The sequence below is a fragment of the Neolamprologus brichardi genome, chromosome 14, assembly GCF_056152115.1.
Source record: "Neolamprologus brichardi isolate AB-2024 chromosome 14, ASM5615211v1, whole genome shotgun sequence".
NCBI lineage: Eukaryota > Metazoa > Chordata > Actinopteri > Cichliformes > Cichlidae > Neolamprologus > Neolamprologus brichardi.
In genome coordinates this window covers 37,000,977-37,013,785 of record NC_142117.1, presented here as the reverse complement: position 1 = coordinate 37,013,785, position 12,809 = coordinate 37,000,977, and the positions used below count along the sequence as shown (strand labels likewise).

Here is a 12,809-nt window from a genome sequence, read left to right as displayed (position 1 = left end):
AAATACATAATTATAATAAAGGTCAATGAAATGGACCAATATGGCAAGGCCATGATGATCCACTTGGTAAAATAAATCCGCTTGGCATCTTTCTTGGCCTTAAGACAACAATTCTGATGCTAAAGATCCAAACGGGACACAAAAAAAAAGAAAAAAAAAAGTAACGTTTCAAACAAAATTCCGTCGCAGATCCAAACTTCAGGTACGGACGACGCGCCTGAAGAAACGCAGAATGTAACATCGGGATGCTGGAAGTAACAGGAAGTAACAGGAAGTTACAGGAAGTTACAGGAACGATTACGAGTACTGCAACGATTCACTGAGTTATTAGAATAATTCTCTTTGACATATGACATTTGACATAAAGTTATTTTGGGGTTTTTCACAGATGTTGTAAACTATTAGCAGTTCATTCTGTTTTTTAATGAGCAATGTTTATTATTATCATCATATAGCTGCAGCCCTAGAAATGAATATGTGAAAAGTGGGGTTTATATCTTTTTTATGAACATATAGATTGGTAACCAGTCGTGATGATGAATTGTTAAATGAGTATTAAAAACTAATTATTAAGACTATTAAAAATCGGTTTACCAACATATTATTCTTTTAACACATAGTCTAATTCCTGAAGAACGCACAGAACCCACTGAAATTGACTCCAACCATCTTTCCATTTCCTCGGGTTCTAGTCCAGCTCTGTTTGCTTCCATGTGAAACAGGATGCTCTAACGTCTGCTCTATGAAAGTGAAACATTTAAATTATTGTGGCTTTAAAACTACAAACACGTGAAGGTATTCTTTGTGATCAGTAAAAGTCGCAGCAATCTTTCTACAGAAAACAAAAAAACAAAAAATAAATCCATCAAATTCAATTCAGTTCAGCTTTATTTATATAGACATGGGATGACAGATATATACAGGATATTTCTAACTTTAGAGATGTTGCACAAATGGAAGAAAGCAGTCTTACATATTTGTTTAATATGTGCGTTGAAGGACATGTCCTGGTCAAACATGACTCCAAGGTTCCTCACAGTGTTACTGGAGGCCAAGGTAATGCCATCCAGAGTAAGAATCTGCTTAGATACCATATTTCTAAGCTTTTCAGCGCCGAGTACAATAACCTCAGTTTGATCTGAATTAAGAAGCAGAAAGTTAGTGGCCATCCAGGTCTTTATGTCTTTAAGACATTCCTGCAGTTTAACTCATTGGTGTGTGTTATCTGGCTTCATGGACAGATAGAGCTGGGTGTCATCTGCATAGCAGTGTAAATGTATGCTATGTCTTCTAATGATGCTGCCTAAGGGAAGCATGTATAATGTAAACAGAATTGGTCCTAGCACTGAACCCTGTGGAACTCCATAATTAACCTCAGTGTGTGAAGAGGACTCTCCATTTACATGCACAAACTGGAGTCTATTAGATAGATATGATACAAACCACTGCAGTGCAATACCTGTAATACCTACAGCATGTTCTAATCGCTCTAATAGGATATTATGGTCAACAGTATTGAACGCTACACTGAGGTCTAGCAGGACAAGCAGAGAGATGAGTCCACTGTCAGAGGCCATAAGAAGATCATTTGTAACCTTCACTAAAGCTGTTTCTGTGCTGTGATGAACTCTGAAACCTGACTGAAACTCTTCAAATAAACCATTCCTCTGCAGATGATCTGTTAGCTGTTTGACAACTACTCTTTCAAGGATGTTTGATATAAAGGAAGGTTGGAGATTGGCCTATAATTAGCTAAGACTGCTGGGTCTAGAGATGCTTTTTGAGTAAAGGTTTAAAGCTGTGACCCTAAAAGGCCTGTAGACCATAACAGCAAACATAGAGCTGTTCTTATTTTCTTCAATCAGTGATGAACAGTAAGATGTTCAAGCTCTATGCTTTCTTATAAACCAGCAAACTATTTCTCCAGGCTAAACGATGATCTTCTAAATCAGAGTTATACCAGGGAGTCAAGCACTATGAATGAGATAATCATCTCTGTAGGAGCAGAGTTTCTTTAACTGCTCTATGTCGTGTTGAAGATAAGAGCAGAGGAATCACTTCCTCAATCTTAGTTACAGCTGATCACAGCCTGCTCACAGAGCCGACAGCTCTACAGCCCCCTGCTGAATTCCACCTTAACCCCCGACTGCGTTCATTTCTCTGTCAAACTCGCTGAGAGAGTGTAAGCAACAGCAAATGGCTTTTTCATTCACTGCGTTTCCCCCTGACTGTGTTTCTTTGTATCTGTGTGTGTGTTAGTATTATAATCATGTTACTGTGGCAGCTGAAGCTGCAGAGCTGCAGTCTGACTTTTACAAACACTGGGATACAAATGTGGCTCATTCTGATTCGCTGTCATTTCCCAGTCTGAAGTTCACGGGAATTTTTCGTTTTTTTTGTTTTTAATTATATTTATGGCAAACACCTAAAACGACTCAAAAAGAATTATTACAGAAAGACTAGATTGTCTCGGTTAATTGGTTACTTCCATCCCTGAGTAATGCTGAACTGTAACAACCACAGAAAAGACAAAAACATGAAAGGTTTTAGAGGCTCTTAGACTGTTAGCTATGTACATTAAATATTAATATCAGTCACTTATATTTATAACATTTCAAGCAGCTAAAACAGCTCGTTTACAGTACGTGTGAGATAGAAAAGGATTATTTTGAACTGTCTTTCATACAAAGTTACTCTCGCGGAGCCCAAGAACACACGGAGCTGCAGATAAAGCCACCTCTGAATGAATTAAAGGAAACTAAATCACATGTGATATCATATAAAAACTGGATAATATGCTGCGTACCCAACCCTGTTACACACCGGAATAAAAACACATCATTCCAAGCACGAACCTCGGAAAGTGACCTGCTGTGAAACACAGCTGAGTGCTGCAGATCGGATGTTAAGTATGTTATGAGTCTGTTTATCATCTGCACGGAGAAGGACTCACTAACGAGCTGATGTAAGTAGCCTGAATGTCCGTCGCTGCTGTTTTTACAAATATGAATATTTACAGTTTCCAAATTCGAGTGACAGAAAGAGGCACACGTGTCAGGAAGGGCGTCCGAACCACAATGTGCGGCGCTTTCCTGTGAAGTCATGTTTTTAAAGTATTTGTTGGAATAGTTAAAGTAGTTTCATTAATAACCCACCTACTGATGAATGTAATGATGTGCTGAGCTGATGCAGATCAGGACTGATTGATTACCAGCCGAGCAGCTGACTGACTGTAAGACGACAGTCTCTCCTCACAGAGACAAACACACTAGTCCTGCCGCTTCGATGGAGCCGAAGCACATCCTCACTCGCTCCCTCCTGCCTCGTAAAGTTGGAGGAAGTGATGCGTCCTCTCGATTTCCTTGAGAAAGATGTGGAGATGAAGCATCTCTTCTCTGTCTCACACAGGTGGAGGTGGCAGCCCTGCCGCTCACAGCCTCATGCAGACTTTGCACTTTGCAATGCTCCTCCTCTGCTCTTGGTCATTGGTCAGCATCGCCGGGTCGGTCAACGTGGTCAGCCAGAAACTGTACATGTTGGCGAAGAAGTGGCAGGTTCCACGAGGCCCCTGACACTCCACGAACGGCTGGGCCTTGTAGGCTTTCAGACAGCTACCTGATGATGTCAGAGGCTGGCCGCCACCTTCATCACCTGCACCTGTATGCTATTGGACAAGGGGAAATTACATCATCATTTGGACAGAGCTCACATTTCAGATGATTGTGGTATTATTACGACTGGTAGGTTTAGTCTAAATTTCATTGAAGTAAGACCTACCATAGAACAAAGTCCACCAGAGCTTATATTATATTTTTACATGCTGTGGAGCCATTTTTGGGAGCATTTCAAGTTGATATACATCAATACAACCATAATAGCCCAGATTTTAATAATATGTCTGCATTAAGTGCATAGTAATTACATAAATTGCAAAAAAGTGCAATAAACTACAAAAAAATTGAAAATCGTTTTTGTTTTTTTAACATATATTTCTAGTTAGAGAAATTTAAGAGGCTTATCCCTCAAAACTGTAAATACAAAAAAGTTGCACAAAATAGTTTCCCACCACTGGAAATTTAATTTGAGTGTCTTCATAGTTTTATTTTTGAAATACACCAATTTTTATACACTGCAGGAAAAACGAAAATAAATATTATAATGCAAATTTGCAAAAAAGCAGCATATGCATCAAAATAAACTATTTGCAGCAGTGCAATATGAGTCCTAAGCATCCCAGAAACCACACAGAAAGTCATAAAGTCAAAGATAACTTTTAAAAACACCAGTATAGGCTCATGAGGCCTTGATGGTAAAAAACTACATTTCCGCGAAAATGACGTCACTTCCGGTTTCGGGCAGGTAATGGCGGACATGCAAAAGTTCGCCCTGACGTCTATTCTAACGTAGGAAGTGTTATGAACAGCTGATCGGATCGGCAAAGCGTGTTTCTGGAATATTATGTTTTTGTTGCTGCAAGCGCTTTTTATGCAGTTTTTGCAAAGCTATATGTGGAAGGAAACTGTGACCGAGGACAAGCTGATGGCATAAGATGTAAGTACAACTCCTCCGGTTTCATATGCAAAAAAAATTATTGCGCTAGCTTACGTGGTTGCAGTGCTACCGGGATTTAAAAATAGTTATGCAAAACAGAGCGTGCCCGCTCCGACCGGCTTTAAAGGGTTAAGAGTTTAACTCTGGTTTACATAAGTTCAGTTTAGGTTTTAGTCGACACAGTAGCACCGGTAACAGCAGTAGCAACGTAGTTTAATAATCTGGCACCACTGCAGTACTCACCATGACGAAGGAGTATCCGTCCCACAGTTCTGTCCAGTTTTCGGGACACTCCACAGACTGTCTGGACTGGCTGTGCACTGCGATGGGTAGGGATGGGGCTTCACACACCACACAGCGGCTGATGTAGTTTTGGATGCTGGGTCCACTCACGTGTTCACGTGGGACAGGCTCCATCGTCGTTAGCCAATAGGATTTATCATTACGACTGGCGTAAGAGCAGGTACGCTTGTTACATGGAGCGAAGGGCAAGGTGGAAAAGACACGCATGCACGACCCCGGCTGACCTGGAAATACACGCAACACATTTCAATTATTCCCAAAATCATCCAGCAGAGAAACAAATAGTGAGCGTCCAGCTATCAGGTAAAGAGGAGATTCTGGCCGATCGCCGAACCTCAGATTCTGGAGAACTGATATAGATCGGAGCGGCTCTTTGAGCCATCCCACATCGGTGTCGTGGCTTTAACAAGCAGATTATGAAGGAGCCTCAGAGGAGGGAAACCCAGGGCAGATCCAGTATACCTCTGAGACCACAGACATCTTTGGGAGATGGTGGTTGATCTGAACAAGGAGACCTCTGGCTGTTGTTGACATTTGACCTTCACAAAACTTTCAGCCGTTTGTCGGCAGGTATATCTATTGTGGAGATTATCACAGTGTAGATAAGTGGAATTGCTGGAATTCTTAGCCAACGATATCTATAACATGAGCTAGCATGGGATTCGTTAGCGTGTGGTCAAAGTGTGTGTGGACAATATAGATGTTAGGTATGTAAAGCTATAGCTTTGTAATTCTATATATCCCATTAGACCTTGAAACACATGATCTTCAAGAACAAGCTAAAGGACAAAACTTAGAGGAGAAAGCTCTGGACTATCTTTCTGCCTGACGAAGGAGATGTTGATGTCTTAAACTCTATTTTTGGAAGTTGTTTCACACTTATTTTTAAGTCTGAATAAACCAATGTGATCTTAGGAACAAATTAATTCCAAACTAATGCAACATATTTGGTTCAAATGGCCTCGATAAAGTTAAGCTGGTGTTCATTCCCTTATCCTGGTCTAATGAGATGTTTGAGGGTTTGTGAGCTGGTGGAGGAGAAACAAAGGTCAGTCACAAGAAAGTAACGCCTGGGAACGTCCTGCACTGAGCGGTTTGGGAATAAGAGTTTGCTTTGGGATTTATAAATATGTACTTACCCAAGTCCTGAGTGTGTGCCCGCTCCTGGCCTTCCAGATACAGCAGACTGAATCCTTCCCACAGGGTGTTCATGTTGCCTGGACACCTGGGAGTGTTTGCACTTTGACTGTGCACCACCAACAAGCCCAAGTTCAGTTCTTTGGTTGGTCCGTGAGAACCCTTTTCACCTTCTGGACCACGGTTACCTACGACCCAAAGACCATAACAGTAGGTGATGTTACAAACGCCCATGTCCACACTTTGGCTTTTGCTTAGTTGAGCCGATCTAGAAGCTACAACAGCTCTGTGGTGTTGTTGGCAGTCAAAGCAGATTTGAGCTGGTCTTGTTGGTTATGACAGTCCCAGTCCGAATAGGTTCTCAGTCATCCAGGTGATGGCAGTTTAAGGAGCTTGGAAAGAAAGCTGGCCTTCTTTAACACAGCCCCAGTTCCTGAATCATGTGGTTCTTGGTTCTAGACCAGCAAAGGTTCCTTAAACTGCTTCAGCAGAAATGTGGTAAAAGTCAGACAGGGAGAGGTCTCACCTTTCTGTCCCACTACTCCACTCTCTCCTGGCAGGCCTGGCTCCCCTTTGTCTCCTTTTAGACCAGGGGCTCCATCGCAGCCTTTACATCCCTGAGGTCCATAATCTCCCTTATCACCTGAAACAGGTCATCAAGCGTCACAACAGTCAGCTACACTGACATTAGATCTGATGTTAGGAGTAATTTGACATGGTTTTATTTTGAAACCTCGCCTCCAGGAAGCTAGTCTTTATAATGATTACTTTTTGGGATGACTACAGTCAAATCTAACAATCAGAGGTTTTTGTAAGATAAGAATCTGATATGATTGTGTGAGTTCTGGCTTTTCTCCTACTGCCCTTTCTCACCTTTAGGACCACATGGGCCTTGTTCTCCATTCAGGCCAGGATGTCCAAATTGCCCAGTTGAGCCAGTTTCTCCAGGAGGACCCTTTGGAGGTGATATGAGTTCAGGATCTAAGGCGTCACCCTTTTCCCCCTTTGGTCCATGATCTCCAGGAGGTCCAGGAAGTCCTGGAGATCCACAGTGACCAGGATCACCCTTACAACCTCGAGGGCCAGGTGTTCCCAACAAACCACTATCGCCTCTCATACCTGATCACACAAATTCACAGAGACGTGTTATCTAAGTGAGCATGACATCAAAAATACACAACAGCTGTGTTTCCATCCAAAAGTTTCTGTTGACATTCAGATTTTTCAGCCCTCAGAATTACCACAATGACCCTTTACCTTCATGTGGGGAGCACAAAAACCAAGCTATGCATTAATCTCGGTGTAATAATACCTCTTCACTCAGAGCTGCACATGGATGTTTAAGCCACTGTTGTCTGTTCGATCTTTCAAGTTCTTTCGTAATATGATGCTGTGTTCTGGATTTCAGTTTAAACTTGTAGCTTGACCGCGGGCCACGATTTTTTAGGGATGTCATCACTTCTGGTAAGAAATCCATTTTAAAATTATTTTGTTTTATTTAAGTTTAAAGGATCATTACCTTAAAATTATGTTTGTCTCAAACACAAGAACTATTCTAAATAACAACAGTTGTATTGTAAAGTTGATTCAAATAATGGTAACAGTATAACTGCCTTCTTTGAATGGTAAATGGTAAATGGCCTGTATTTGTATTTGTAAAGCGCTTTACACTACATTCACACACACATCCACACACTGGTGATGGCAGCTACATTGTAGCCACAGCCACCCTGGGGCGCACTGACAGAGGCGAGGCTGCCGGACACTGGCGCCACCGGGCCCTCTGACCACCACCAGTAGGCAACGGGTGAAGTGTCTTGCCCAAGGACACAATGACCGAGACTGTCTAAGCCGGGGCTCGAACCGGCAACCTTCCAATTACAAGGCAAACTCCCAACTCTTGAGCCACGATCGCCCCAATGACCTTTGCCATGGTCCTGGGTCCTTTGGCCCACCTTTTGGGCTTAATGTTTTTTTGAGTTATAATGTGTTAGTTGTCTGTTATTTAGTATCAAGTTTATCTTTGTATTTGTTATTATGTTTAGTTATATTTGAGTCCATGTTGACTGGTCGAGGTGTCTCGTCTCCTTCCTGTTTACATGTTTCCCTCCCTGTGGTTGGTTCCCGTGTCTGCATGCTTGTATGTTTCTCCAGCCTGTCATGTCTCGCTCGTGTTGCGACAGTCTACATCTCACTATGTTTCCTGTTTTATTTTGACAGTCCGTGTTCCATGTTCAGTGTGTTTAGTTTTGCTTCCCCTGTGTCGTCCTATTCATTTGTGTCAGCTGTGTTTCCCATGTGTTTCCACTTCCCTTGTTACTCATCTGTGTATTTAAGTCCTCTGTCTCCATCCGTTCACTGTTGAGTTTTCTGTTTCACGTTCATGGTTCGTGTCGTCAGGACTTTCAGGTTTCATTTTTTAGTTTTTCCCAGTTTAGGTTTTCTTAGTTCTTGTTCTGTTAATGTTGTTGCTTATTTTCTTTACTGTGGCAGTTTCATCGGCCACATCCTGTGCGTTCTGCTTTTGTGTTCACATCCCACCGGCTACCCAGCCGTAACATTGTTGGCCAAACACAATGAAGTTAGAAAGCTGCATTTAGAGTTTAGGTCCTTTTCTTGGTTCTTTGTTGTAGTTTTTAAGCACAAACTGAAAAAGAGGATAAAATGCATCCGCTGGTGGTTTTCTCAGCATCACAGTGTTTTTAAGTTTTTAAGTCTGAATTTATCATTTCAGCAGAAATGCACCACTCAGAATTTTGTTGTTGAAGGACTGAGAAAAGATGACTTACAGCTCCACACCAACGAGTAGAAATGCTATGATCCCCACAAACAGTTATCAGTTGTCCCTTTGTAACCCAACCATCATCTGTCATCTAATGAAGATCACTTTTAGTTGTTATTTTCAAACAGTAATAGGGTCACTTAATAATATACCAGCTAACGTATTCCCACGCCGCACACGTTCATGTAACCCACAACTGAGATCTGTCAGGTTGTGAAGTGAATTGTGACCAACAGAATAAGCGTCAGCATCATTTTTGTTGTGTTGTTTTTGTTGGACTCTAACCTTTCTGTCCTGGGTGTCCGGTGCAACCTTGTGTTCCTATATGTCCTGGGCATCCTCTTGGTCCCTTTGGCCCTTGGCATCCCACGTTACCATTGTCCCCAATATCCCCACAAATTGGAGGGTTTTGACCAGGATCCCCGATCTCACCAAGATTCCCTGAAACATCAGTCCCGTGTCAGAGGTCATCCAGCATGATCTGTCACTTAAATTTAAATAAAACTGAATATTAACTCGGGCTAAGAAGCATTTTAGCCACTGAATGAGTATAATTTCATAAACTAGAAGATGTTACCTTTCAAATCTCTTACATGCATTTAGGCCGTATAAATCTTCTGTTACAAAATGCCAAAAACATGAAAATTGCTGGATAATCGTGAACCTTTAGCTTATGGTGACCTGGCTGATTTTAAAAAGTTAGTCTCAAGTCTGACCTGGCTCTCCATCTTGGCCTGGACAGCCAGGATCTCCACAGGGCCCTTTGATAGGAGTTTTGCAGTCTGGTCCAAGTTTACCTGGAGGTCCACATTTACCTGGAGGCCCTACAATAGCACAGAGAGGCGTATAACTGACCAGGAATAAAGGATAAGGTCGGATTTTTAGATTTACATATTCAGCAATTCATCCTATTGATACAGACCTTTGGTTCCGAAGGGGCCTTTGTATCCTGGTGGTCCAGGTTGAGATGTACCGCAAAGACCTTGATGCCCTGGAGGACCTTTATCTCCTGGTGGACCCAAGGAACCTTCAACGCCTGGAAAGCCCCGACCTGAAAAAACAGACCAAATGAAAATGTGTTATAGAATTTATAGAAAGTAATTTTAAGATCTATGAGGAGAATTAATGTCTCATAATCATTAGTAAGTTCACAATAACAGCAGCTATATTCTGCTCTGCAGGTGGACCTTTGGTCAAGAACTCTAACTAACTTTCTGAACTAAACCCAGTCAGAACCCCAACTCTGCCAGGATGAGTTAATTTTTTTACACAACTTTATAGATTTAGTCTAATAATATACCAGACGACATTACAACAACACGAACATGCAGAACTTTTCTTAGTGTTCTTAGAAATGTGAAGCTAGAGGCTCCGGTGGCCATCATCGATCCACGGCCCAGAGCAGGAAACACTGAAGGAAACGTGAAACTGTTGGCTGAGATAAACATAGATTTGGTAAAATTATAATTCACATTGACAGCAGCGACACCTGGTTGCCTGAACCAGAACTTACCAACAATGATATGTAATCGTGTGTAACTTTGCCAAAACAATGTAGTTTTCTCTGGTCCCCTCCCCAATCGCACCAGGAGTGACATGTTTAGCCGCATGTTCTCCTTAAATTGCTGGCTGTCTGAGTGGTGTCCCAGAAACGATGTGGGCTTCATAGATAATTGGCAAACCTTCTGGAGGAAACCTGGTCTTGTTAGGAGAGACGGCATCCATCCCACTTTGGATGGAGCAGCTCTCATTTCTAGAAATATGGACAAATTTATTAAACCCCCCAAAATATGACTATCCAGAGTTGGGACCAGGAAGCAGAGTTGCAGTCTTACACGCCTCTCTGCAGCTTCTCTCCTCCTGCTACCCCCCCAAAAACCCATCTCCATAGAGACTGTGTCTGCTTCCAAAAAGACAAAAAACAAACTAAAAACCAGCAACAAACAACTTAAACATAAACATAAACACAAAGAAAGAACAATACAGTATCCACATCTGAACCAAAGAGTAAAACAGTGAAATCATTAAACATCAGGTCTCTCTTTTCTAAATCCGTATCAGAAAACTATTTAATAATTGATCAAGATATTGATTTATTAGAGCTAGCAGAGAACTGGTTACTACGGGAGGAAAATGTTACTTGAGAATAATAAAAATTAAAGTAGTTAAAATGCTTGACGGACCTGCCCAAGAGGAGAAGTGGCAGCAATCTTGCTCTCCAGTTTATTAACCTCCTAGTAGCTGGCATCCACATATGTGGACATCACACCTAGGGTCGACTCTTAGCCTTGGTTACCCGAGCTGGAGACTCAAAAACCAGTTTTATCTTTTGTTATGTATCATTCAGCTGGGCCTTACTCAGAGTTTCTGTTGAATGCGACGCTCAGTTTAGGTAAAATAAATATTGTGGGTGATTTGGTGTGTGTGTGTGTGTGTGTGTGTGTGTGTGTGTGTGTGTGTGTGTGTGTGTGTGTGTGTGTGTACGTACCTCTGGTCCCAGTGGCCCCCTTCTCTCCTTTCAGTCCGTCCAGTCCATGAAGTCCCAGCGGTCCAGGAGGGCCTGGCACAACAAAACCAAACCATCTCACACACTGTTTCTGCAAATCTGAGGGACCCACAATGTCTGTGGATATTTCTTTTTTTCCTCTTTTTTTGCTACAGTCAGTACAATTTGTGCAAAACTCTCTAAAATGCTGTATCTAAATTCATTGTTCTTGCATTTTTAAAATACCTGTAGCACATTTATAAACAAAAATGTTCTTTCTTCTCTGTTATAAAAAGGCCGCCTAACAACCTACAGAGCCTCGTGAAACTAGACTGATACTGAGCTCGTTGGAGTTTCTATAGTGAAGAGCTGAAGGCGGCTGGAGTTTGGTGACTTCATGCTCCACATGCCTTAACCTCCTAGGACCTGCGTCCACATATGTGGACATCACATTATGGCTTATTTACACCAAAATATTCAATTTTGGTGTACAGGGGCCTGATGTCCACTCACGAGGGCATTATACTGCCACTGTTCTATTGAAATTTTAAACAAATATCCTCACATGTGGCTCTGATTTTTCTTAGAAACAAAAATCAGGTAAAAATAAATCTGGTAATTCTTTGTTTTTACATTCATCAGGTCCCAATCAGCCCAAATATCAAAGAGAAATTAAAAATGCTGCCGTGGAAGAGTTCAGGTCTGAGGAGGTTAAATGTTAAATGTTACATTTTTCAGTTTTGTATTGACAATGATGCAGTTTAATGTCTCATTACACTCTGAAATGAAAGCGTAGCACAACTAAGCAATTGGAATTAAAAATAAATCATGAAATCAATTTATAGACCACATGTACGCTCAAAGTCGCCCCCTTTGGCAGATCTAACAGCTGGACACACTCGTGGTCTTTCTACAATAGACATCAAATATTGTCCCACATCTGTAGCAGAAGGTCCCATAATCCCAGACCGTCACTCTTCCTCCTCCATGCAGCACACTGTGGAACCATCCTTTCACCTACTCGACAGCGTACAAAGATCCTGCGTGATGAACCAAAGATTTCAAATTTGATTCATCAGTCCATAAAACCTTCTTCCAGCCTTCAGTAGTCTAATCGTGGCCCAGACAGCCTCTGTGTCTCATTCTGACGTCTGGCTTTCTTGCTGCATCTCGTCCCGTCAAACCTGCAGCTCGAAGTTTTCTCTTCACAGCTGAAACGGAGACTTGCTCACTACGACCACTATTTAGCTTCTTGAAGCTGTTGTCCTGTGAGCCGCCGTCACTCAGCTGTTAACTCTCAGAAACGTGTCTGATTCATTCGTGTCTTTGTCTGCAGACCTCTTCCTGTCAGTTTGTTTCTGAGCCTTTGATGCTGAAGGAAACTGGACTCACTGACACCTCGACTTTCTTTGCAGTCTCTCTGTAGGACAGACTGACATTTCTATGATGGTCTGTCTCTCTTCCATTGTTAATTTCCTTTTTCTCACCGTTTTTGTAGCATCACACTCCTTTCTGCAGTACAGCACTGTTCAGCTGATGCTGACGAGTGTG

General features: G+C 41.9%; 1 protein-coding gene across 1 annotated transcript in view; it reads right to left on the bottom strand.

The window, feature by feature from the left end:
• Positions 1 to 1,540: 1,540 nt before the first annotated feature.
• col4a4 (collagen, type IV, alpha 4) overlaps positions 1,541 to 12,809 on the bottom strand; it is a 31,597-nt gene continuing 20,328 nt past the window's right edge. The window contains exons 37-45 of the mRNA XM_087851688.1: positions 11,262 to 11,333; positions 9,696 to 9,824; positions 9,490 to 9,597; positions 9,059 to 9,214; positions 6,865 to 7,110; positions 6,518 to 6,634; positions 5,994 to 6,179; positions 4,795 to 5,078; positions 1,541 to 3,664 (exon numbers count right to left, since the gene is read on the bottom strand). Of these exons, the coding sequence (XP_087707814.1) occupies positions 3,431 to 3,664; positions 4,795 to 5,078; positions 5,994 to 6,179; positions 6,518 to 6,634; positions 6,865 to 7,110; positions 9,059 to 9,214; positions 9,490 to 9,597; positions 9,696 to 9,824; positions 11,262 to 11,333 (1,532 nt within the window). The 3' untranslated portion in view covers positions 1,541 to 3,430. The remainder of the gene's footprint in view (positions 3,665 to 4,794; positions 5,079 to 5,993; positions 6,180 to 6,517; positions 6,635 to 6,864; positions 7,111 to 9,058; positions 9,215 to 9,489; positions 9,598 to 9,695; positions 9,825 to 11,261; positions 11,334 to 12,809) is intronic.